The sequence below is a fragment of the Capra hircus genome, chromosome 5 (genome assembly GCF_001704415.2).
Source record: "Capra hircus breed San Clemente chromosome 5, ASM170441v1, whole genome shotgun sequence".
NCBI lineage: Eukaryota > Metazoa > Chordata > Mammalia > Artiodactyla > Bovidae > Capra > Capra hircus.
The window spans coordinates 78,365,134-78,392,894 of record NC_030812.1 but is presented as its reverse complement, the minus strand read 5'-3'; the positions used below and the strand labels follow the sequence as shown (position 1 = coordinate 78,392,894).

Sequence of the window (27,761 nt, the reverse complement as noted above, 5' to 3'; positions counted from 1 at the left end):
CTTCCACACTGGCTTTGGCATAAAACATGGTGGTCAGGAAAGCTAAGTCCTAGCCCTACCATTTATGAAAAGCCACAACTAAAAGCCATGTTATGCTCTTTTCATGTATTCACTCATCGTTCCTCACAATAACCCAATAGAGCACTTTTTCTGTATTTTTTCCAAGCATTTACATTTTAAAAATTCTGTCACCTTTAATCTAGGAAACATAGTACCAGTTCAAAGCTCATGGCAGACAATTTTCAGAGCAACAAACTGGAAATCCCACCAAATTACCTGAAACCATCATGATATAATGCCTGCTGTAGACTAATGTTCCTATGAAAGAATTATTTATGTACACCCTGTTTACAAAGTTAAGATGAACTGATACTGCTTTTATTGCAGTCATTCTACAACCTCTCAGCAGGCTACATTAAAAAAGATAAATTTAAAAAAATTTAGCTGGATGACAGTTGCATTAACTAAAAGAGCAAAGAAACTGGCAGCAAACGCCCTACAATACCTACTACCTGTGTTTTGCAAAAGAAGGGAGATGTCCTTGAAGTCACCCAGGCTCTAACCCACATAGGACAGAGATCGAGTATCCATATGGTGACTGATGAGCTGATGGAAAACGAGGCCTGGCATCCTTTTCTAAGAGCTTACTGAGGCAGTGAGACAACTGGATGCCAACCAGAAATGCCTACATTCTGAGAGTTTTCTCTTTCAGCATATGTCCCCATGCATCCAATTGGAAAGCAGAGGCCCAAGCTTGATTGCTCTCCACTGAGAAAGGAAAGAACTTATCATCCACTGACTCAAATTCACAGGGGATAGAAGACTGCCAAGAATTGGTACCCAGTCAAGATTTAGCAGAATGGACCAGGGTCTGTCAGCAGTTAGGAACTCTACCAAGAACTATCCATAAATTAAAAGGAATTTTGCCTCTTTAGCATGTGATTTATTTGGAAGAAGCTTTTAGCGGTAAGTTCTGAATGAAGCCAAGAGACACTTTATTGAAATGATTCATTTTAGTGCTGAGTTCAGTTCAAGAAGCAAAGCAAATTTCAATAAGCTTTGAGACAAACTTATCAAAGTAATTCCTGCTCTCCCATATACTCTGGGTCTGGTTCAGAAGGAATAACATCACCGTCAACTAGTGGTTAGGAAACAAAAAGAGAAAAAACTCTCTTCTAATTTTCTATGCACAGAAATGAACACCTCTCCGGTAAATTCCATATTCAAGAAAACCTACTTTAAAAGAATTTGGGAGCCAAGCTTTGGTAAATTAACCCCCCAAAGAACATTAAAGACATATTAATGACACTGTATCAATGAACAGTTCAAAATTAAGAAGCCTGATAACACTGACAGTTCATTTGAAAAATAACTTTTTTATGTAAGATTTTAAAAATAAATTTCCCACCATTTCCATTATTCCTATATCAAAACAGCACTGTTCACCCTTCCTAGTAAAATGTGTCCTTCTCTGTAGGACAAATGCCTGCAGCCATTACCCACCTTCCTTCTCCAGACCCTTTCTAGCCACTAAGCCTGTCTGTGGTTCAGTCACACCAGGAACCACTATAGAGTGTCAGTAAAAGCTACAGTCAGCTCAGTACATTAAAAAGAAACTGACAAACTATGAAAAAGTTTGGGGGTGTATGGAACAAAGGTAAGAAGAGGATATCCTTTGGATATTATATACAAAAGATAGAATCATGAGTGTAAAGAGTTATAAAGTTGTTTTAATAAGAAATAACTTTGACATTAGTTAGGCTAGTTAATCTGGTCAGTGTCTTTATAAAATACAGCCTGGGAGTTACTTCTTTCTTGGGTCCACTATCATCACGTGCCAAGTAAGTCATAGTGATCTGGCTGCAGCCACCTAAGAACTACATCTGAAGACGGAAGTACTTACACCATTGAAGAAGACATAGAATTCCATAGCAAAGCAAAGGAAATTAGGAAAAATGAAGAGCAGTGAAAGATTTCACCTTTAAACTAGGCAAAAGAAATGAGGAAAAATGATCAACAGCAGTGGAAGAATTCACCAAGTCTCTATAAAGTAGAATCTGAGTTCAAATCTACTTCCTTGAGGTGTCTGCGTTCTTAAGGTGGGTTCCTCACTAGGTTTATATTTGCATTAAGAGATTTTAAAGTAGGAAAGGGGATTTCTCAATATGAACCTACAAACTTCACTTTTTACTGTTGGAGGTATCTTCCCTATAGATCTATTAGTTAACTCCACCCCTCTTTCATTTGGTTATTTCATTTATTAAAGCAGTAAATGAATGAAATTGAAAATGGCTCACCTGAGATCAGTCAGCCAGAAAAGTGTGTAAAATGGTTGGGGGGAGAGCCCAGTTATTCACAAGTAATACAGACGGCTTTCGGCTTTCAACATAGATCTGTTGCTGTCACCTGAAAATCTCATTTCATTAGCTTACTAAGTTTCTCTCAAAGCTGACATGAGGCTATTAATAATGATCTGAAACACTTTTGCCCTACTCACAAGATCAATGTGTGGAAAATTCAAAATCCGATTTCAGGAGTTTAAGCTACAAAACATTTCTTACTTCAGGGAAGAACAGTACAGCGCAGTGTCTACAGAAGTAGGACTGCAGCCCACCAGGCTCCTCTCTCTGGAATTCTCCTGGCAAGAATGCTGTAGTGGGTTACCATTCCCTTCTCCAAGGGATCTTCCTGATCCAGGGATTAAATCCAGGTTTCCTGCACTGCAAGCAGGTTTTTTATCATCTGAGCTACCAGGGAAACCCCAAAGTATTAACACAACACTTAAAAGGTCAGTAATCCATCCCATCAGTGAAGGGCAAAATATTTATATGCCTTTCTAATTCCCCTGAATTTAATGACTTTACAGTTTCACTTTAGTGACAACCTGTTCTCTAGTCCTAAACTTGTCTTTATTTGCAGGCCTCTGTGCAATGAATACAATAAAGACTTTTAAAACACACTGAAGTGAAAAATCTAACCACTGTCTTAACGCACAAAGATCGAAAACGAGCCCATTTTAAGTAAAAACACCATGATCATCATCCAGCTAAGTTCCATAAGGGCAGGGCTTTGTTCACTTCACTATCATATATTTTCAACACCCAAAACAGTGCCTGATCATAGGAGGCATTTGGTAAATGCTGACAGAATGAATGATTCATTTCAGATGTCGCAGAGCAGCAGAATAAAGAAGACAGCTCTTGAGCCAAGAACTCTTTTCAATACCAATCTCAATCACTGTCATTTAAATATCAGGTCTATATGAAAAAAATGACTACGTATAGTCATAGAAACAGATGTGAGTTATGAGAATAAGAGTTCAGGTAGAATTCACTGAGTTTTCCAAGGTGACAGGGAAAGGATATTCATGTGTGAATGAACTGTATGTAATGAAAAGGGTGGGAGAAGGAAGATTTACATTTCTTACTTCACTTGGAGCAACTGAGCAAAAGATGGAATCAGCTGAAATTTCATCTGATTCCAGAGTGTCTACCCTAAGTCCTAGGTTCACTGCACTTGCCACTTGCTACCTATAAGACAATCACTAAGCCATACAGAAAAACAGGCAACTAAATAAATGACTTACAGTACGATTTTTCCCTGGGTTGGGATGGTCCCCCTGTATTTGCTAACTTCTGAATACATTTTATCTGATAGTATGTAGACTAATTTCTGACAGCCTAATGCCATTCATGCAATGCAAATACATACTAGCAAGAAAAAAAAAATTCCATAAAAACACATTCCTTGCCTGTATACTGCAGGTTCACCAGTTTCATTGTTTAGAAAGTCACATTTCAGTGTTTAGAAAGTCATAAGGAATAATAATATCTATAATTCTGAACTACTACTAATGATGCTGCTGGCTGCCACACCAAATGGCCACCGTGTGCCAGGCACTTATTTACAGACTTATTACCTGCTTATTACTATAGCTCTGAGTCCTGACAAGCAATCTGAGAGTAAGATGTTACAATTAGTTTCCCTTTTTGGGAGATGAGAAAACTGATGCTCACAGAGATAAAATAACTTATCCAGGACCTGGTAAGTGAAGGATTTATTATTTAAACACTATCCTCAGAGATCTTCAGAACTAAGATAACATTACCTCTTTGAGCTTTTATTTTCTTTACCTGATCACCTTCTGAAAAAAGGACAGGCATAATTTTTAAAACTAATTTTGATACTAATCAAATTTATAGTCAAATACATGATACCTTTTCTTTCCAGAGAAGGAAAATATATGACAAGTTTCCTCTCAAGGAAGGATAATGGTCCTTCTTGCTCACAAACATGTTGACTTAATAAGATCCTGACCCAGTTCCAGTCGTATTGTGTACTGCTCTCCAAGCATCAGTCTTTCTAAATAGGCTAGGGCTCAGAGTTAAAAAATTTAAAAAATTTTAAAAGCATATCACCTAATTCAATGTATAAGCACCAACTATACTATATTAAAGCCAGTCTTTGTTAAAGCCAGTCAGGAGAGGCCTCCTTTGTGGATCCACGGATGGCTGCAAGAATCTTCTATCCCTGAGAGTTGAGCAGGGAGGCCAGCAGCACAGAGCATCACACCACTGTCCTGACTCCTCCCCAAAGCCAAGTTCTCACCTGGGATTCTACAGAGCGCAGCAAACAGGCAAAGCACAGGATTAGTGGCTGTGCAGTTGTAATTCCAATCTTGACTTTACCACTTACCAACTATGTAAATGTGTTAAATGACAATTTAAGCTCTCTAAGATCTTCCATTTGCACCTGATAAGCAAACTATAAGATTTACCCTAAACAAATGTTGTCATGACTGCATGGAATAAAACGTGGGAAGGGCTAGCCCACTTCCTGGTACATAGTGATAGATAACAGATGTAAAGCTTTCTTCCCCTCCTGAAGGACCTTCTTCACTGGAGTATTGGAGCTCACATTATCCTATAAGAAATGACTATTAAATTTTCAGGAATTTTGCAGGCCAGTTATTAAATACAGCCATTATTTAAAATTAAATTATATAACTTACAATAAAATATATGTACATATATTTTATATTTATATAAATTATAATATTATATTTTTATAATAAAATGAATTATATAACCTTAAATAAATCAAGCTAAAAATAAAGGTAATAAGTACACAAATCATATCATTTTCTAATCAGTTTCCTTCATTTTACTTCTGTCTATGCTCCTGAGATTATTTACATCTACAGTCTATCAGGAAGTAGAAATGCTTCAAGATGGTGGGCTATGGCACACCTCTCCCAACTCTAGTTTCAGCTACGTCACGTTTGTAGATTGAAATCAGCCAGGGTAGGAGCTACATGGAAATTTGTAAACACAAGTGGGGATTTACTTTCTTTGGACCACCAATGACTAAGCATCACCAGCACACCACTGGTATGCATACTTCATCTTATTCCTTTTTGTTCCTGCACTTACCTCTATATTCTCTACAAGTTATTTAGATACATACACACATCCATTAAATTTAAAATAAAATGAAAACCTCACATGCCTGCAGTTAACAGGCATGTTAACTGCCTGTTAACATTTCTTTATTGCCCCATTTCTTATTGCCAAATTTACTAAAATGCTCTGCTGCTGCTGCTGCTAAGTCGCTTCAGTCGTGTCCGACTCTGTGCGACCCCACAGACAGCAGCCCACCAGGCTTCCTCGTCCCTGGGATTCTCCAGGCAAGAACACTGGAGTGGGTTGCCATTTCCTTCTCCAATGCATGAAAGTGAAAAGCGAAAGTGAAGTCGCTCAGTCGTGTCCTACTCTTGGTGACCCCATGGACTATGCCTACCAGGCTCCTCCATCCATGGGATTTTCCAGGCAAGAGTACTGGAGTGGGGTGCCATTGCCTTTTGTGACTAAAATATTCTATTTTTGCTTAATTTCAATACTTTCTTACCATCTACCCATTAATTTATTCATTTCACAAATACTTGCACAACTACGATTAACCAGACACTATAAGAGGATCTGGGGATACAACTGAGAGCAGAAGCCTATACAGTCGGATCTGTATGGAACTCAGTCACTGTATGTACACAGTCCGACTGGTGGAAGTCAGTCACACTGCAGCCTGCCTTCTGTCCCTTCATTAGAGTCTCCAATGATCTATTTATTCTTTTTTTTCTCCTTTGCCTTCCTTAAAAAAATTTGCAATTTCCCCAAATGTTTTGCCCTCTTTTCTTTCATGCCCTGTACTAAAGAGTCAAGGTTTTGACAGCTTATTGCTCTTCTTTCTTCATGCATTTCTGTGACTTTATCCTTTCCCAAACCAACTTTTCCATCTCAGTTCCTGACACTACCACCCACCCAGCTGTTGAAGCTAGAAACCTAAACCCCCTTGATTCCTGCCATTCCCTCACCCCATTACCCTAAATCGGCAAGTCCTGTTAGATCCATATCCAAAACATCTCCAAAATCCACCGTATGCCTACATCTCAGGCTTCATCACCCTCAGCCAAGACCTCTTTTCTCCCCTCAGTCAGTATGAAAATCTCCTTGCTTTACTCTTGCCCCTAAATAATGCACTATTAGAAACAAGACTGGAGATTTGTAATATAACCACATCTTGCCACATTAAACAAGCAAACAACAACAAAACCCTCCAAAGTCTCCCCATTCTACTCAGAATAAAATCCAAATTCGCTCCCATGGCCAAAACACTCATCATCTAGGCCTGCCCATCCCCTGAACCCCCTTTCCTCATTCCCCTTCCCATCCCCACTTGCTAATTATCCCAAGGCCGGAACCCTCTGTGCAGATCTGAGCAGAGTGAGCTCCTCCTCTCATCCACAAGGATTCAGAGACCTTCCCTGACCAATCAATGGGAATTTTCTACAGCCAGGCTCACCTACCACTCTCCACCACACTGTTCTCTCCTTGTTGGTTATTTAGTGTCTCTTCTCCTGGAAGGAAAGCTATATAGGGGCAAGGATCTTATCCTCCTTAAACCCCAGTACAGCCCTGGTGCCTACCTGGAACATGCCAGGCACATGGCAGACATTCAGTAGATCTTTGCTGATGAATGAATAAGTGGAGTATGATCTAAGAGACAGGTAAAGGCAGGACTAATTGGAAACAAAGACACCGAAAAGAGGGAGTTGTCTGGGACTATAGAGAAGAATAAGAATAGCAATCTGCTACTTAAGTGCTAATAGTATGAGTCAAATTTCCATCTTTATTAAATTCTTACTTGCCCATGGCTTGAGTTATTTTCAAAGTGAAGTCGCTCAGTCATGTCCGACTCTTTGCGACACCGTGGACTGTAGCCTACCAGGCTCCTCCATCCATGGAATTCTCCAGGCAAGAATACTGGAGTGGGTTGCCATTTCCTTCTTTTAGTGGCAAGCTAATTTAGCCAAGTACCTGTTCCGATAAATCTATGATAATTTTCATGGCTAGGTCAAAAGATTTTTTAAAAAGCGAGAAAATTTTGTACTTTAAAGAAGATCTTCCTGAACCCTCAGAAATATTCCTGAGAGGCAGTGTCCCCTGGGCTACCTCATACACCTGTGTTGTAATAAATTTCTATTGAGAGGGTAACAGGCAGGAAGGCTAGTGGCCCCCAAACGGAGGAAACAAGCTGGAAGTGTCAGACATTTTTTGGTCTCTCTTAAGTGGCAGGAGGAAACAAACTACAAGTGTCAGATTTTTTTTCCTTCTCTATAGAAAATTAAAAGGAGGTTTCTTTCAAAATTCTGTGTTGCCTTGACAACACCTAGTTCCATCTGAACTTAACTCTTCTCAAACTTTGAGCTAACTAATGCAGGTTTTTGGTTTTGTTTTTTTTTAATGGAAATGTTTTTCTTAAGCTATGTTAATGAAAAATGTATTTACCTTAAACTCTGTCTTTCCTCAAGTTGATTCTGCCTAAGACTCAGATAATGGCTCAAAAGAGCAGTATGTTTTACTCATACAATTGTTCTCCGGATCTATTTTAATGAGACTCTGTATTTGCTTGGAAACCTGCCTTTCTTCAAGATTCATGTCAGTCATTTTATGGCCAAGATGACTCACCTTGTGCCAATGCTAACTCAAAATGCATGTTGTGGGTGAGGGGCCTGGTGCCCTTCTCTGAGTTATGAGACATTTCCTTTCTCTAATTAGCAGCCTGTGAGTAGGTATATAACTTCCTGTTAAAGACTAGCAGGGGGACACTCTTTCTGCCCCCTTCTGACGTCTATGTCAGAAGCTCTCTCTTTTATACTTTAATAAAACTTTAATATACAAAAGCTCTGAGTGATCAAGCCTTGTCACTGGCCCTGGATTGAATTCCTCTCCTCCAGAGGCCATTTTTGAATCCAGTGCCAAAAATGAATCCCGGCATTTTTCACAGCTCAACAACAACCTTTCATTATCACACACCAAAAGCAGGGAGCCAGGGCAAGGGAAGGCAGAGCTCTCCTCCCAAAGAAAACTGAGGGGCCTGCACTCTGATGGGCAGGGCTCTTCCCCCAGGGAAGCAGCAGAAGGCTTGTACTGCTTAACTGAGGCTTCACAGCCTCATCTCTTCTTCCAAATAACAGCAGTCAGCAGGGCTTCTACTTCTTCCAGCTACTCCCTTCTTATCTGATATGACACAGGGAAGGCCAGGGATAGGGAAGAGAAGGAAGGAAGGAGGAAGGGAAATGGGGAAGGGAAAAGAAAGGAGGGTAACAAGAGTGGGGGTGTCACAAAGAGATGACTCCGCGCTTCACTTCCCCTGCAACAGGTGATGCTGGATGATGAAAACACACAAGGTCAAGGAGCCCAGTCCAGTACCTCATTAAGGACCACACAGCTCCAGGAGACACGGGGAATCCACTGCTTTTGGGTTCAGATGGCATGGCATGGCAGCCACCCCAAGCTCCTTTGTGAGGGAACCGCTGCTGCTTCCCATTCTCCCGGAGAGGGTGTGTTGTCAGGGAGCTTCCAGGCTGCTGTGGGCTGCACTGATGGATGACCCCGTTGCTCCTAATTGTGAGGAGGAAACAATGTCAAAAGGAGCAACAAGACCTGCAACAAGGAACAGCAGTCCCCTGTCCCCTCCCCAGGCCCTGTTCCTTGGAAGCAAATATTCACGAATCTTTTAGCTCTTCTGTTTCTGGTATGTATCACAATATTTTTAAAATAACATTAAATAATAATGTTACTTCCAATTTTAGAACTTGTCATATTGGCTCATTACAAGAGAAGATGTAGATTCAATCCTCTTATGTGGTCACCAGTACACATACAGACACTCTTCACTTCTCATCCTCCTCAAACATTTCTCTCATAATAAACATAAGTTGGATTCTCCTAACTTAGCTGAAGGGATATTTGGGATTTATATTATTATGATCTTGGAAAATTGTGTTCACAGATGATCCATGCAACATATTCTCTTATGTTCTTCCAGGAATCCTCTGAGATATATTCCATAACATTAGCTGGGCAAAAATTTAAAAGTCTGACATGACTCAGGGATGGGGAGAATGTGGAACAAGAGGATTCTCATCCACTGCTACAGTTATTTCAAGAGAATGTCTGCACATCAATACAGTGAATGTACATCTATATGTGGGCCTACAACCTCACTTCTGTGGTTATGCGCTGGAGAAACCTGCAGGTATGTGCACCCAAAACTTGACTGCAGCATGGTATATAATAATCAAAAAAGGGGAAACAACCTAAATTCAGATTCCAAAAGGATAGACACGTGCATGCTAAGTCACTTCAGTCCTGTCCAACTCTTTGTGACTCTATAGATTGTAGCGCACCAGGCTCCTCTGTCCATGGGATTCTCCAGGCAAGAATACCGGAGTGGGTTGCTGTGCCCTCCTCCAGGGGATCTTTCCCACCCAGGTATTGAATCCGCATCTTTTATGTCTCCTGCATTGGCAGATGGGTTCTTAACACTGCACCACCCGGGAAGCCCTTATTCTAAATTAACAGATAAGAATTTCTGGGAAAAGGAGACACAATTTTGTGAGATTCTCAATGAGTTAAGACCTCCAGTACAGGCAGATCCTCTGAGCTCGTATCCTGCTACTAATGTGAGCCCAGGTTCTGAGCTGCAGATGCCCTGGGAGGTTACTGGCCCCAGTCACATGTGTCCCATGGAGGCAGGTACTCAGGGGTAACCCTGTGACTCTGAAGTTACACAGACAGAGTCTAAATCAGGGATGGGTGACCCTGGAGAGGTTACTTTCTATGCCTGTACTTTCTGCTCTGTGAAACAATGGTAACAGTTGTTAGCAATAAGTGACTTCATACCTGTAAATGGCATGGTCCCGTTCCTGGAGCATAGCCTTCACTCAAGAGATACTGTTAGCAACCAGGTATCCCCAAAAGAAGACACTACACATGGACATCACCAGATGGCCATACCTAAATCAGACTGATTATATTATTTGCAGCCAAGATGGAGAAGCTCTATACAGTCAGCAAAAATCAAGACTGGGAGCTGACTGTGGCTCAGATCATGAACTCCTTATTGCCAAATTCAGACTTAAATTGAAGAAAGTGGGGAAAACCACTAGACCATTCAGGTAAGACCTAAATCAAATCCCTTATGATTATACAGTGGAAGTGAGAAATAGATTTAAGGGACTAGATCTGATAGATAGAGTGCCTGATGAACTAACAATGGAGGTTCGTGACACTGTACAGGAGGCAGGGATCAAGACGATTCCCAAGGGGAAAAAAAATGCAAAAAGGCAAAATGGCTGTCTGAGGAGGCCTTACAAATAGCTGTGAGAAGAAGAGAAGCAAAAACGAAAAGAAAAATATCAGCATCTGAGTGCAGGGTTCCAAAGAATAACAAGGAGAGATAAGAAAGCATAACTCAGTGATCAATGCAAAGAAATAGAGAAAAACAATAGAAAGGGAAAGACTAGAGATCTCTTCAAGAAAATTAGAGATACCAAGGGAACATTTCCTGCAAAGATGGGCTCAATAAAGGACAGAAAAGGTATGGACCTAACAGAAGCATAAGAGATTAAGAAGAGGTGGCAAGAATACACAGAAGAACTGTACAAAAAAGATCTTCATGACTCAGATAATCATGATGGTGTGATCACTCACCTAGAGCCAGACATCCTGGAATGTGAAGTCAAGTGGGCCTTAGAAAGCATCACTACAAACAAAGCTGGTGGAGGTGATGAAATTCCAGTTGATCTATTTCAAATCCTGCAAGATGATGCTGTGAAAATGCTGAAGTCAATATGTCAACAAATCTGGAAAACTCAGCAGTGGCCACAGGACTGGAAAAGGTCAGTTTTCATTCCAGTCCCAAAGAAAGGAATGTGAATGAATGCTCAAACTATGGCACAATTGCACTCATCTCACATGCTAGTAAAGTAATGCTCAAAATTCTCCAAGCCAGGCTTCAGCAATACATGAACTGTGAACTTCCAGATGTTCAAGCTGGTTTAGAAAAGGCAGAGGAACCAGAGATCAAATTGCCAACATCCGCTGGATCACGGAAAAAGCAAGAGAGTTCCAGAAAAACATCTATTTCTGCTTTATTGACTATGCCAAAGCTTTTGACTGTGTGGATCACAATAAACTGTGGAAAATTCTGAAAGAGATAGGAATACCAGACCACCTGACCTGCCTCTTGAGAAATCTGTATGCAGGTCAGGAAGCAACAGTTAGAACTGGACATGGAACAACAGATTGGTTCCAAATAGGAAAAGGAGTACAATCAAGGCTGTATATTGTCACCCTGCTTATTTAACTTCTCTGCAGAGTACATCATGAGAAATGCTGGGCTGGAAGAAGCTCAAGCTGGAATCAAGATTGCCGGGAGAAATATCAATAACCTCAGATATGCAGATGACACCACCCTTATGGCAGAAAGTGAAGAACTAAAAAGCCTCTTGATGAAAGTGAAAGAGGAGAGTGAAAAAGTTGGCTTAAAGCTCAACATTCAGAAAATGAAGATCATGGCATCTGGTCCCATCACTTCACGGGAAATAGATGGGGAAACAGTGGAAACAGTGTCAGATTTTATTTTTGGGGGCTCCAAAATCACTGCAGATGGTGACTGCAGCCATGAAATTAAAAGACGCTTACTCCTTGGAAGGAAAGTTATGACCAACCTAGATAGAATATTCAAAACAGAGACATTACTTTGTCAATAAAGTTTCATCTAGTCAAGGTTATGGTTTGTCCAGTAGTCATGTATGAATGTGAGAGTTGAACTATAAAGAAAGCTGAGCACTGAAGAATTGATGCTTTTGAACTGTGCTGTTGCAGAAAACTCTTGAGAGTCCCTTGGACTGCAAGGAGATCCAACCAGTCTATCCTAAAGGAGATCAATCCTGGGTGTTCATTGGAAGGACTGATGTTGAAGTTGAAACTCCAATACTTGGCCACCTGAGGTGAAGAGCTGACTCATTTGAAAAGACCCTGATGCTGGGAAAGTTTGAAGGCAGGAGGAGAAGGGGATGACAGAGGATGAGATGATTGGATGGCATCACTGACTCGATGGACGTGAATCTGAGTGAACTCCGGGAGTTGGTGATGGACAGGGAGGCCTGGCGTGCTGCGGTTCATGGGGTCGCAAAGAGTCGGACACAACTGAGCGACTGGACCAAACTGAATCCCTGTTACCTGTTCTCAGTTCCTTCCTACCAAGTTCACAGCTGTACTCAGGTCCTCATGTAATAACTTACATAATGTTTGTCTTCCCCTAGCACTGCCCTTTGTGGGAAGGAATCTTATCTGTCTTATTTGTGGCCAGGCACAAAATGGGAATGCATTAAACAGGTGGATAAATTGATGCAGGAAAGAATGAACGCCTTCACCTATGCAGAGATGCTGGTTGTTGTGAGAGCTAAAAGTTACTAAAACAAAAAAAAACGCCATAAACTATGAACTATGCAACTTCCAAGCTACATATCACAGTTATTATTTTTTTCATAGAATTTCCAGCAGTTTGGTATGCTTTAGGTCAAGAAAATCACTAAAAGACTAAAAGAGACAATTATCCTCTTTGAAAAATGCCTAGCTCAATAGTGACCAGATGAAGAAGAAAGGACTATAAGCAACCATGAGTTGGGGAGTCCTAAGACCAAAGGAGATAAGACTTCAAGTATGAGTATAGACAAAAGAATGCTGCCTGCCATCAAGTTATCAGCCACCGAAGCTGTCCCCAGGGTGTACCCTAAGGGAATTCAGAATTCAGAATGGAGAAAAACAGGATACTGACCCTAGACAGCTGACATGCATATCAAAGGAAAAATTTTCATAAGCCCAGACGCTTGCATTTTTCAACATATTGAAAAGCCCTAAATCGTTAACTTGAGATGTCTGATTTTTTGTGATTAGCACTGTTTTGAGTTTCAACTATAGGCTTTTTTTTCCCCCCAGCAGCAAAAACTCATATATTCTAGTTCCTCCCTCACCGCTATGGAACAGTTTCCTTACAGCTACCTGAGGGGCTTTCTCAGGTTATAAGTCCTTAGTAATTGTCCCAAATAAAACACAATTCTCAACTTTCAAGTTGTGTGGGTGTTTTTTTCCAGTCGATATGAGGTTAAAATTTCTCTGGACAGGCCCAGAGGGGAAGATCTCCAGTCACTTGTCACAGAGCAAAGGAGGTAGACACAAAAAGGGGGCAGAAGCAAGTGGGAAGCCAGAGGAGCCAATAGGAAGGCCAGCAGTGCAATTACTGCGGTGGGTCAGAGGACTCATACGAGCCAAGGGGAGGTCCTCTGGCTTTCCTGGTTTAAGCTTGGGTCAAAATGATAACTAGGCTCCTTCCTTTTACATGCCTCTGAGATTTGCAGAGAGCTAGCAGAGTACTAAAATCTATTTAAATTATCTCCAAGTACGCCCAGGCAGGAAAGTGATCAGAATTTAATGACTCATCTCAGCTTGTTGACATGCAATAGCACTGCTTTTATCTTTGTGTCAAGAAGTATAAAGAGGTAGGGAATGGGATAAAAAGGCAGGATTTTTTTTTTTAAAGATAAAATTCTTCTAGACAAGGCCAGAGAATAAATCAGCTGCATTTATTAAAAGTTCAAATGCAAGGACCTTATAATTACTGAAAAATGGGGTTTGCATGTCAAATTGTTAGTAAATCCTGAGGAAGAAAATTACAGTATGTGCTTGAACTTTTAAAACGCCTTGGTCATTCTTATCATCTATAACCCACAGGACAATATGAAAGTGCCTAAATTTGTTAAATAAAAACAGGCTACTAAATAAACTTGTTCTTTAACTTGAATATGATATGCAATTAATTATTCCTACATGGTTTAGACTGGCCTGTTGTGGAATTCCAAACCTCCCCCCAACCCCGCCGCCCCCCACTGCCCCATTCAAAACTTAGGTATATACACCACCCCTCAAGCTAGTAAACAGACTCCAATTTAGCAGTGTTCTTTGAAGGATAGCACTTATGTGCATGCAGAGATTCCAGGCAAGCTGTTAACAAACTGTTACCATTTGTAACCACTCTCCTGTGTGAATCAAGATTTCTCAGTATTATACAAGCAAAACAATCTAGTGATATAAACTTGCGATTAGCATAGGTACTTTTCAATTCCAAATTTGGTGCTCACAAAACCTTTATAATCCTCATTGACACTAGCGTGAAGAGTCTGAACACATACAATGCGCCTGAAGAGTCTGAACACATACAATGCAATTGTCTTAAGAAAATAAGCCTCACTATATTATGGTCTAAGGTGAGGTTTGTTTTTATTTAGTCGCTCTGTCGTGTCTGCCTCTTTTGTGACCCCATGGACTACAATCCACCAGGCTCCTCTGTCCTTGGGATCTCCCAGGCAAGAATACTGGAGCAGGTTGCCATTTCCTTCTCCAGGGGATCTTCCTAACCCAAGGATCGAACCTGCATTTCTTGTGTCTCCAGTGTTGGCAGATGGAGTCTTTACTACTGAGCCACCAGGAAAACCCCCAAGATGAGGTTACATTTAACAGAATGTTGTATCTCTATTTGTTTAATGAAAATTTGAAAACTATTTATTTAAGCAATTTTTCTTTGCACATCACTCACTGCTTGACAGCAAAACTTTGACATGACTTACGATTTATCATGATTGTGGGATAAAGAAAAGAGATCATAAACCAAGCACACGCCGAACACCGTGATGCCCGTCTCTTTCACCAGCATTGCGCAGGTCCCCAGAAACAGACTAAGCAGCAGGAAGAAGGGAGAAGCCGTGGGAGGGAAGCTTTCCCCAACACAACACTGGTCCACACTCCTGAAAAATAAATTTGAAATGGTTTTACTCCAAGAAGAAATACGGGTTGCTAAGAAATGCCACCTTTTAAAGGTAAGATCCAACACAGATTTCATTTTATTCTAAATAGATGAGCAAAGGTATCTTTAAGAATAAAATTTGCAAAGGTGGGAAAAAGTAAATGACTGACAATGCTGAATTTGGTACTTAGATAAAAGCATATAAGTTATGGGAAAATATGGCATATAACAGAGGAACACTAAGAAGCATTTAAAATGCTAGTATATAGAGATATACTTGCTGCTGCTAAGTCACTTCAGTCGTGTCCGACTGTGTGTGACCCCATAGACGGCAGCCCACCAGGCTCCCCCATCCCTGGGATTCTCTAGGCAAGAACATTGGAGTGGTTTCCCATTTCCTTCTCCAATGCATGAAAGTGAAAAGTGAAAGGGAAGTCTCTCAGTCGTGCCCAACTAGTAGCGACCCCATGGACTGCAGCCTACCAGGCTCCTCTGTCCATGGGATTTTCCAGGCAAGAGTACTGGAGTGGGGTGCCATCGCCTTCTCTGAGAGATATACTTAGTGACATGTAAAGATGTTTAGGTGAATATATATTAAGTGAATAATAATAAGCCATATGCATGAACTCTGGAGCCAGGTTTCCTGGGTTCAGATCACAGCTCTGTTGTTAACTAACAAGGTAACAAGGGGCAGGTCAATGCCTCCCTGTGCCTCATCCTGTGTTTATCATCATCATTATTATTATTTTTGTGAAGGTGTTTTATATGTTTCTGTACAAAGAAAACACTGGATAGATACCAAAACACAATCATCATTAATGTGATGAAAATATAGATGTCTTAGTGTTTTTCTTTTCTTCTGGATGATCTGTTTGTTTGTTTTTTTTTAATTGAAGAATAGCTGATTTACAATGTTGTATTAGTTTCTAATCTGAAGTTTTAAGTATGTTTTCCATGAGAATGTTTAGGGAAAACTTTTTTTCTTTATCAGCATAATTTCTAGCAGGGATTTTCTAAAACCCTCCAGTGGCTGTAAAGTCTTTTTTAACCTTACGAAACAGAATCGGCTCCCCAGCAAGAAACCTCACAGCTCCTTCTGCAGGTGACACACCAATTTGTTCCCTCTCCTTGGTAGGACAATACATCTGCAGTTGTGACGTCTCACCATTATTGTTATGTCTTGGAACAACTGCCTAAATTATATTCAAAATTTGTAGGAGACAGGCTTTTTCTCCGAAGCTGGTTGACAGCTTAAATTACTTAAAGTGCGAATGACCTGCACAACAGAAAGCTGTAGCAATGTGGCTTATTATCACACAGGTACGGATAGGCTACAGACCCACTCACATTCCTGTTTATCAACACACAGAAAAGGCCTGAGAGATCAAGTTCACACTCAAAAGTGATTGTTAATTTTATTCTAACACCAGAGCAAACAGGAAACAATCACTGAATTTGGGTTTACATTTTTAATATTTTCACAACACTCATATATAACTAGCAATGCCATGAGGGACTTCCCAGGTGACACAGTGGTAAAGAATCCTCCTGCAGGTGCTGGAGACCCAAGAGACACGGGTTCGATCCTTGGATCGGGAAGATGCCTTGGAGACAGAAATGGCAACCCACTCCAGTATTCTTGACTGGAGAATCCCATGGACAGAGGAGCCTGGCAGGCTACAGTCCATGAAGTCACAAAGAACAGGACATGACTGAGCTACTAAGCACACACTCATGAAATGCAGTGGGAGGCTACAAAGCCAGGATAGAAGCTTGGTCCTATATTAAGAAAAGGTTTTGGTCTTAAACCAAAACTTTATAAGGTTTAATTCAGTTCATCCTTGATCCAAGGTCTAAGCTGGTTTAAGACAAGGATTCTCAGCACAGCTCAGGGAAGATGATTGTTACAAGGGCTGTTGTACAGGCTTCAGAATCCTTGGCCTCCACTCACTTGCCAGGTGAGCAAAAATATCTCCAGACATTGCAAATGTCCCTGGGGACAACATGGACAAATTTCTCCCATATGGAGAACCACTGGTTTAGAACTGTGTTCCTTGCAGTCACTGTGCTTTCTAAGATTATAGGCCAATGAACTGACCCAAAGATCAAGGTTTATAAATCCTTAACTAGGCATCACTCCATGAAGCAGGGCAATGGCTCACTGTCCCCCTTTATCTGGGCCAGCCACTGAGTCACCACCACCGCCATTACATTATTTTTTTATTTTTTTAGATTAAAAAAAAATTTTTTTTAAGGATAATTGCTTTACAGAATTTTGCTGTTTTCTGTCAAACCTCAACATGAATCAGCCATAGGTATACATATATCCCCTCCCTTTTGAACCTGCCTCCCACCTCCCTCCCAACCCCATCCCTATAGGTTGATACAGAGTCCCTGTTTGAGTTTCCTGAGCCATACAGCAAATTCCCCTTGGCTATCTATTTTACATATGGGCAAGGAGATCCAACCAGTCCATTCTGAAGGAGATCAACCCTGGGATTTCTTTGGAAGGAATGATGCTAAAGCTGAAGCTCCAGTACTTTGGCCACCTCATGCAAAGAGTTGATTCATTGGAAAAGACTCTGATGCTGGGAGGGATTGGGGGCAGGAGGAGAAGGGGACGACCGAGGATAAGATGGCTGGATGGCATCATGGACTTGATGGACGTGAGTCTGAGTGAACTCCGGGAGATGGTGATGGACAGGGAGGCCTGGTGTGCTGCGATTCATGGGGTTGCAAAGAGTCGGACACGACTGAGTGACTAAACTGAACTGAACTGAATGTAAGTTTCCATGTTACTCTTTCTATTCATCTCACCCTTTCCTCGCTTCTTCCCAGGTTCATAAGTCTATTCTCTATGTCTGTTTCTCCACTGATGCCCTGTAAATAAATTCTTCAGTACCATTTTTCCAGGTTCTGTATATATGTGTTAGAATATGATATTTATCTTTCTCTTTCTGACTCACTTCACTGTGTATAATAGGTTCTAGATTCATCCACCTCATCAGAACTGACTCAAATGCATTCCTTTTTATGGCTGAGTAATATTCCATTGTATATTACATCCTATTTTTAACCCACCCCTTTGCCTATGTCACAACTCAGGTGAGAATCTGATCATCTTGCAGGGAAAGGGGCAATATAATGGGAGATTGTTTTATTGCTTTTCAGTCTCACAAAGCAAGAAGCTTCTGTATTTTGATGAAATGATGTACAAATTAGAAAATCACAGTTGAGAAATAGTACTTTCAATTCGGCCTTGTCATTTTAAGCTTTAAGCTCCTTAAATGAGCATAATAAAGAGGGGGGAAAAAACTAAGACCAAAATGAAAAGGACAAATTAAACAAATCATAGTTAAACAGAAGACAGGACTATATCCAGTATAATTTGGCTCAGAGCTAATTTCAAATTCCATTCTCAGTAAGAGAAATCAAGAAGCTAGAGCTTATCTTCCCAGCACTGGGAGGGCAGTCCTTTTAAGAGGCTATGACATAGTTCAGAATATAGCTGGAAAACACAACAGCCTAGTCTTTGGCTAAGAGACAGTTTCCTATGCCAAGTCTCCAGGAAGCTCACGGTTATCTCACAGCCAAGAAGCTTCCCTTCTCTCTCAGGAAGGAGCTCAGAAGCTACACACAAACACACACACACACACACACACACATAGCAGAAACTCCCAGGGAAGAGCATGACTGTAAACATAGACAAGGGCATTCTTAGCCATACATACCTATTATAAGAGAGAAAGGCCAAAAGAAACAGCAGGCATGCCAACACATCAGCTCTGCCAACAATTCCAGCCACCTACAAATTTTGAAAAAATAAAAACCTTAGAAAACCACTTTCTCAGAGACCCATAACAGCAATGTATTTGTTTTTAGAGTAATGAAAGAAACAGTAAATTAGAAAACACATTATTCTTCAATTTCTGATATATGACTAATCACTTCTGGTTATCCTAAAGATTTAACAGTAATTTTAAAGAAGGAGATAGAGAGGAAGAAAGGGGCAAGATTTTCATGCTTAACTTTATTTTTAACCTTTCTTGACTATAATACAACTCATAATCTATCATAATATAGTATTACATAGAACATATTTTCAATATCATACATATATTATAATTACAAATATACTATATACATTATAAATTCCTATTTTATATTCAGATGTTCTTATATTATTGTACTTATATATATTTCATTATTTTATTTATATTATAAATTTTAATATAATATGCTATATATGTAAATCATGTTATAAATGTCATAATATAAATTTAATTATATATTTGTATTATAATTTATATATTATATTTATACAACATAGTATACATTATTATAACAAATATCACATTGATAACATACAATAACATTATATACATCATAATATATAATTTTAATTACATCTAAAGATATAAATAATATAATAGACAGTGAAGACTGGTAACTGTTACAAACTTAAGATTGAAAGAAGCTAAAAAGAAACAGTGACTAATGACCATGGTTTTAGAAAATACACCTCACAACTAAATTATTAAGGTATAAAGGAGCATGAATTTCACAACCTACTATCAAATGTTTCAGAAAATAAAAAATATTTCTATATATTGAAGGAGAAAGAGACCAAGGATGATGAAGCAAATGCTGCAAAAGGTTAAAAACTGGTGACTCTGGATAAAGAATAATATGGTCATTACACTTCTTAAGTTTAAAATTTTGTTTTCACTGTGTTACTTCAGAAAGGGACTGAAATGGAAGAGGAGTGGGGGATAGATGCCTATTTATAAATATTTGTATTATTATACTATTTAAAACGTGTACATTTCTCTTGATTTTTTTTAATCCAAGAAATAAAATTATGAAGGAAAAACTGGAGTATGGTTCAAAGAAAATTTCAAAGAAAAGCTCACATGGGGAGGAAGAGTTTGCAAAAGAAATGAACAGATTTGACATTCAGGCAAAGAAAACAGCTTCACCCAAATCACAGAGGACCTGAAGCCGATGGTGTGTTGGAGAATCAATCAACAGTTAATAGCAGAAAGTAGATTTCTGGGAAATATACCTGTCAGTTCAGTCGCTCAGTCGTGTCCGACTCTTTACGACCCCATGAATCGCAGCACACCAGGCCTCCCTGTCCATCACCGTCTCCTGGAGTTCACTCAGACTCGCGTCCATCGAGTCAGTGATGCCATCCAGCCATCTCATCCTCTGTCATCCCCTTCTCCTCCTGCCCCCAATCCCTCCCAGCATCAGAGTCTTCCAATGAGTCAACTCTTCGCATGAGGTGGCCAAAGTACTGGAGTTTCAGCTTTAGTATCATTCCTTCCAAAGAAATCCCAGGGTTGATCTCCTTCAGAATGGACTGATTGGATCTCCTTGCAGTCCAAGGGACTCTCAAGAGTCTTCTCCAACACCACAGTTCAAAAGCATCAATTCTTCGGCTCTCAGCCTTCTTCACAGTCCAACTCTCACATCCATACATGACTACTGGAAAAACCATAGCCTTGAAGACCTTAGTCTGCAAAGTAATGTCTCTGCTTTTGAATATTCTATCTAGGTTGGTCATAACTTTTCTTCCAAGGAGTAAGCGTCTTTTAATTTCATGGCTGCAGTCACCATCTGCAGTGATTTTGGAGTCCCCCAAAATAAAGTCTGACGCTGTTTCTACTGTTTCCCCATCTATTTCCCATGAAGTGATGGGACCGGATGCCATGATCTTCATTTTCTGAATGTTGAGCTTTAAGCCAACTTTTTCACTCTCCTCTTTCACTTTCTTCAAGAGGCTTTTTAGTTCCTCTTCACTTTCTGCCATAAGGGTGGTGTCATTTGCATATCTGAGGATATTGATATTTCTCCCGGCAATCTTGATCCCAGCTTGTGTTTCTTCCAGTCCAACGTTTCTCATGATGTACTCTGCATATAAGTTAAACAAGCAGGGTGACAATATACAGCCTTGACGTACTCCTTTTCCTATTTGGAACCAATCTGTTGTTCCATGTCCAGTTCTAACTGTTGCTTCCTGACCTGCATACAGATTTCTCAAGAGGCAGGTCAGGTGGTCTGGTATTCCCATCTCTTTCAGAATTTTCCACAGTATATTGTGATCCACACAGTCAAAGGCTTTGGCATAAGTATCCTCAAATAATAAGCACACTTTGCACTCATAAAGGAGAGGTGATGACACACGCATGGAGCTAGACCACCCAAGGCTTGAATATAGACTCCTCTTGCCATCTGAGTGAGACTCAACTTTGTCATCTCTAAGTTCTGAGATTTGGTTTTGTTATTTTTAAAATGAGGATTACACTCCCTACCTCATGTTACTGCCATAATAAGTAAAATGATATATTGGGTTGGCCAAAAAGTTTTTTGGGTTTTTCCAAATGAACTTTTTGGCCAACCCAATATATAAAGTGCCCACTTGGTGTTGATGCCCTTCTGTCTTCCTTTTCTCTGCAGAGCAAGGAAGGGAGATTCTTATCACTGAGGTTTTCCTGTGTGACCTATAGAAATCATCTTTTTACATTAAGGTTTACATGTGTGATATTTTATGTTAACTTTACTAGATAATCCAATATATCTATTAGTTAAAATCTAAATAAAAAATAATTCAATTAAATACCTGCATCTGGATGGATAGCGAGTCACATAATTGAGAAAAATTCTAGTCTAATCCACATCAAGAGAAACCTGGACATGGCCGAAGAATTTCACTGGCAGTATAGAACTGAAAGCTCTTACCTAAAGTGGCTGTTCAGACCACATGCTGTTCATTGATCCCTTAATCTATAAGGAACTTGCGTGCCACATCAGGAAGAATGCGTGAGGGAAGTAGGCAGTGACGGTGTGGTTTCACTCAGTGTCAAGGCCCGGCTCAGACTTGCAGTCTGTAAAGCTACAACTGCACACAATTCACTTCTGAAGTCTAGTTCTGCTCATTCTACACCACTGCCTCTTAGAGCACTGAGCTCAGCATCACCTGCAAGACCTCTGGAAGGTTAAACAGAGAGCCCAGCTCCCCAGCAACAAAGTCCTGGGATGAGGCCAGGCACCTGGACCCAGAGGGACAGCTACCACAGTACAGCTGATTGTGGCCAACTCAGACACAGTAAGGCTCACAAGTTGGTAGTGGGGGTACCAAGCTGGAACAAGGCAATCACAAGTTAGGTGAGTGAAACTAACACTGTGAAGGCACCTGGAGCCCTGCTTCTCGAACTGTAGTCAGTTAGCTCTGCTGGCAAACAGCAGCAACAGCAGCATGCGCCAGCTGGATGTGCCCAGATATAAAGAATGTAGTGTCCCTTGGAGCAGAAGCTCAGAAGGGGTGTTGAAAAGTCAGCGCTAACATCGAGACTCTGCTGCCAGCTCCAAACCCCCACGCAGTCACTGAACCCCTATTCTACATCCTTGTTAAGCTGAGGTCTCTGGAGGCAAGAAGGCTAGTGTCTTAAAAACAAAGTGACTGTCATCAGCTAATATATGTCCAGACCAGCCAAACACTGCAAGTCAATTTGTCAATGTCATCTTGTTCAGTAACTACATGTATCACTCCCTTCAACAAACATTTTCCAAGTGCCTCCTCTTTGCCAGATATTACGCCAGCTGGAGGGATAAAGCCTGCCCCAAGCAGTTAGTATCTGCTGGGGAGTCAAAAAAGGGTATTAAGAAGTTACAAGGAAATTGCATGCATTGTAAAGGGGAGAAATCACAGCCATGAGAAGACTGAAGGGATTAATTTGGACTACAGGATCTGGGAAGGCTGTGTGGAAAGGCTGGCTGTATTCACTGGGACTTACAGGTCAGGCACGGAGGACTTCAGGAAACTTGAGACAGGGAGATGTCAATTCTGGGCCAGAAAGGGAATGCAGCATTCCAGGGAGAGGAAAGAGAGGTCTGTAAGCATGTGGGTGTTTCTGGCTAGGAAGGCATAAAGTGATGAGTGTGTGTGTGTGTGTGTGTGTGTGTGTGTGTGTGTGTGTGTGTGTATGTTTAGTTGCTCAATCATGTCTGACTTTTTGTGACCCAATGGACTGTAGCCTGCTAGGCCCCTCTGTCCGTGGGATTTTCCAGGCAAGAATACTGGAGTGGATTGCCATTTCCTTCTCCAGGGCATCTTCCAGACCCATGGATCGAATCCACATCTCCTGTGTAGCGGGAGGATTTTTACCCACTAAGCCAAGACAAAGTGATGACAGCATGGATTAGTGAAAAGGGGGCAGCAGTGAGCAACAGAAAGCAAAGATGAAATGTTAAGTTGCAGCCCCCTGGGCCTGATTCCACAACAATGGAGGCTGAACCATAGGGTGCTGGGAAGTACAGAAAGACCAGTCAAAGATATCAATACAGAGATGGGCAGCAATTATTTCTGCCCTCAAGCTGCAGGTTTCCATCACCAATTGGGTAGTTGTAACCTGGGAAATGTATTCCTTTAAGAAATATTCAAACATTTGAATAACATCAGTAAACCTAATTGAGTTGAATTCAAATAATGTAACGTTCAGATCTCCTAGCAAGCTTTACAGAATCACAAGTGGAAACTGCCAATTAAGGACTTCATTTGCCCCCAGAACTTGTTACTTCTTGGACTATCACTCATAGGATTTGTATGAAATACGATCGAACCCAAGCCTCTCTCATTGCAGGTGGATTCTTTGCTAGCTGAGCTACAAGGGAAGCCCATGTATGAAGTATACTATATGTATAATGTTATCAATTATGTTATCTGCAAAATGAGTTCTCCTAGTATCAGACTGAGCAGGAACACACACTTAACACAGGGCCACAGCTGAAAGCTAGACGTGCTGATTAGATCACAACCAATTTTTTCCCTGAGTACTCTGTTCCAGCCTTGGAAATGTTCACCCTAACCTTCAACTCTGTGTGTAAGCATTTCCTGTTCTTGTTTTTGATTTGACATATGATCATTCATTCAAACAGTAATGTCTCTGTGATGACTGTTAAGTTTTAATTCTCATAGGAGAATTTCAGTGTTTTCCTAATTTCTCTATTGATTTTTCTCATGATTCAGAGTTAAGAAAAAACCCCATAAATTTACCAAGAAATATACTGTCAGGAAACCCAAGAATCACAAGGTTTTCAATGAGGAAGGTCTATCTTATTCACTGTATAGCCCTGCATTGACTGCCTATATTCCAGTCACTCAAATATTTATTGAGAAATTAAGTAAATAAATGAATTTGTTCATCTCGATTTAAGTTGGAAATAATTTTTCCCTTCACTGAAATTCTAGTTTTATTACAACATATTACTTTGCCTTGTATGTTTTTATGTATATGCTCTTTGGCTTTCTAGAGGCTTATGAACAAACTGTGGGTAGGGAACCCCACTACCCACTCACATATCCCCTTGGCACCTGGCAAAGGGCCTGTACCAAACAAGTACTCATTAACAATTTGTTGATTATATAATTAAGAAAGCAAATTGTTAATTATATCAACATGCTTAAACTAAAGCTTCTTACCCCCCAATTCAAACCCTCTATCCTTCCTGTCATAATTGATGGTCCCATTTTTATTCTTGTTTAACAGAGAGGGGATATATTCTACTAAATCCCTCTTTCATCACACTATGGTCTGTTTTTCTTTTTTTAAATCATTTATCACTGTTTTCATAATGCACATTTCTTTTTTACTATCCTTCTGTCCTCCTTTTTAGAAACCCAAACTAATATCTATAATTAAATAATGGTCTCTAGATATTACTTTCCAGTATAGTGTATTATGTAGGTCTAATTTCTTTACTTTCTTATGCCTCCCCTATCTCCTTGTAAATGCAAATAGTTTAATATGTTTCCCTAAATAAATGTCCATCTCTCAGGCTGCTTTGTCCTCATGATTGTGTTACCATGGATTTTTTTTTTTTTTTCCGATTAGTACGAAAGTTGGTTGAAACTCTTTTAAAGGTCATTTTGCTAACAGGATTTTCCTTTTTTCTTAGACTTCAGCCTAACTCTATCAGCTCATGATCACACTGAATTTTATGCTCTCCTTTTCTGCAAGCACCGAATCAGGACTGGTCTTATTCTACTCATTTGTTCTTTCCTACACAAATTTTCCCCAAGACCCTCTAAGCATGAATTTTCAAATCTATCTAAGAAACTGTCAGAAACATAATGAAATCAATGGGCTTAGATTAAAACATTGCCATTGAGCCAGTATCATATGTTCTGTATGGCTAGTAGTGGTCCTTGATTATTTCTCTTCATCCAACAATAATATTGAAAATTTATGTATCACTCTTATCTTTTAAAATTCATACCTAAAGTTTTTCATCATAATTTTAAATACTTCAAAGGATTTAACTTCCTGTGTATTTTAGAAATTGATATTTTAAAATAGGCCATAAAGTTACTGTTTTGAATGTACCAAATGAACCTGAAACATACCACAGCAGTTTGAAGCTCATCATCTTCCATGTACACAAATGTAAACGGGCTCTTTAAATAACACATTTCACGTGCCCTTTCCCCTTGAAATCATGTTCCCATTTTATTTCCCCCTCAGCAATTTTTTCTTAATATGCTATGTAATTACATTTTAAAATATTCTACTTATCATCTCAGTCTATAATAAAAATATATATAATTAGATTAATTTTTTAAAGTTCCTGTGATCAAAAGCATCTACATTTTCTGAATTTTCAAAATTGTAGAATTTTCAATTTTGTATTATTATTCCAATTATTATTATTTTCAATTGCTAAACACAGTGTAAGTTAGAAAAAATGATAAAAATTATTAAAGAATCAGTTCAGTTCAGTTCAGTTGCTCAGTCGTGTCCGACTCTTTGCGACCCCATGAATCGCAGCACACCAGGCCTCCCTGTCCATCACCAACTCTCGGAGTTCACTCAGACTCACGTCCATTGAGTCCGTGATGCCATCCAACTATCTCATTCTCTGCCATCCCCTTCTCCTCCTGCCCCCAATCCCTCCCAGCATTAGAGTCTTTTCCAATGAGTCAACTCTTCACATGAGGTGGCCAAAGTACTGGAGTTTCAGCTTTAGCATCATTCCTTCCAAAGAAATCCCAGGGCTGATCTCCTTCAGAATGGACCGTTGGATCTCCTTGCAGTCCAAGGGACTCTCAAGAGTCTTCTCCAACACCACAGTTCAAAAGCATCAGTTCTTCGGCGCTCAGCCCTCCTCACAGTCTAACTCTCACATTCATATATGACCACTGGAAAAACCATAGCCTTGACTAGATGGACCTTTGTTGGAAAAGTAATGTCTCTGCTTTCAAATATGGTATCTACGTTGGTCATAACTTTTCTTCCAAGGAGTAAGCGTCTTTTAATTTCATGGCTGCAGTCACCATCTGCAGTGATTTTGGAGCCCCCAAAAATAAAGCCTGACACTGTTTCCACTGTTTCCCCATCTATTTCCCATGAAGTGATGGGACCGGATGCCAAGATCTTCGTTTCCTGAATGTTGAGCTTTAAGCCAACTTTTTCACTCTCCTCTTTCACTTTCATCAAGAGACTTTTTAGTTCCTCTTCACTTTCTGCCGTAAGGGTGGTGTCATCTGCATATATGAGGTTATTGATATTTCTCCTGGCAATCTTGATTCCAGCTTGTGCTTCTTCCAGTCCTCAATAATATAGGTGTAGGCTTTTTAAATAAATTCAGTTATCTATGACTGAATATTACTTTTTGTTAGAATAAGGAAGCATGCGGGATCAATTCTATTTGTAGCTTTTGTATTTGAACACAGCTCACATAAATGAGGACAGAAGTAACCATGTTACAGCAGTGACAGTTCTTTGAACACCCAAGTTGTCTGCAAAATCATAGCAATCTATCACCTTACATAATGTTTAATGATCTATCAGCTGACAGCTCTACCAGGCTCTCCTTTAACCTGGTTGAAAGCAAATAAATGAAGTGTACCAGTCATTAAAGTGACCTGTCATTAGATTCATTTGCTTTCACAGTTTCTCAAAACTAAGGAAAAAGGCTTGACTGAGACTTTGCTAAGATTATTACTTATACTTTACAGCCCTCCACTTACAGGCCCCTTGTTCAGTCCAAAATACTCAGAAAGGACTGGGAAAATTACACTTAACAAAGTAATTGTTTATAAAATAATTTTCTTCCTTATCACTCTAAATATACTTGTGTCGAAACCTTGTGCTTACAGATTTAGAATTTTGTTTGTGGCAAATGTCCACCATATGGCCTAACCAGTCCTCATTATCAAACCAATTGGCCAAATCAGATGTCTTGCTTTCGATCAAATGACAGTATTATGCATCCCCATGACAAACATCTTGCAGGCCACCTTGCCCTACTTCTAATACCATGCTGCCTTCTTCACAGAAACATGTATAGACAGATAAGGACATAAACCTACTTTGGGTTTATGATGCCTTAATTAGAGGAGACTTGGCTGACACCAATATATCAAATTGTTTCACTGTACAGGGCCATTTGTACCCCTGGGGCATAGTAAGATTCTGATGTATGCAAGACATTCCTTATTTTTTTAATATAAGAAAAAGGCAACTGAAAGGGGAAGAGGGAGAGGAGAATCA

The 27,761-nt window shown here is 40.0% G+C and overlaps 1 protein-coding gene across 1 annotated transcript in view; it reads right to left on the bottom strand.

Moving 5' to 3' along the window:
* The window catches only part of TMTC1 (transmembrane and tetratricopeptide repeat containing 1), a 318,214-nt gene that overhangs the window by 262,848 nt on the left and 27,605 nt on the right, over window positions 1-27,761 (bottom strand). Inside the window, exons 3-5 of the mRNA XM_018048363.1 lie at window positions 18,939-19,012; window positions 15,032-15,208; window positions 8,769-8,960 (exon numbers count right to left, since the gene is read on the bottom strand). Coding sequence (XP_017903852.1) covers window positions 8,769-8,960; window positions 15,032-15,208; window positions 18,939-19,012 — 443 coding nt within the window. The remainder of the gene's footprint in view (window positions 1-8,768; window positions 8,961-15,031; window positions 15,209-18,938; window positions 19,013-27,761) is intronic.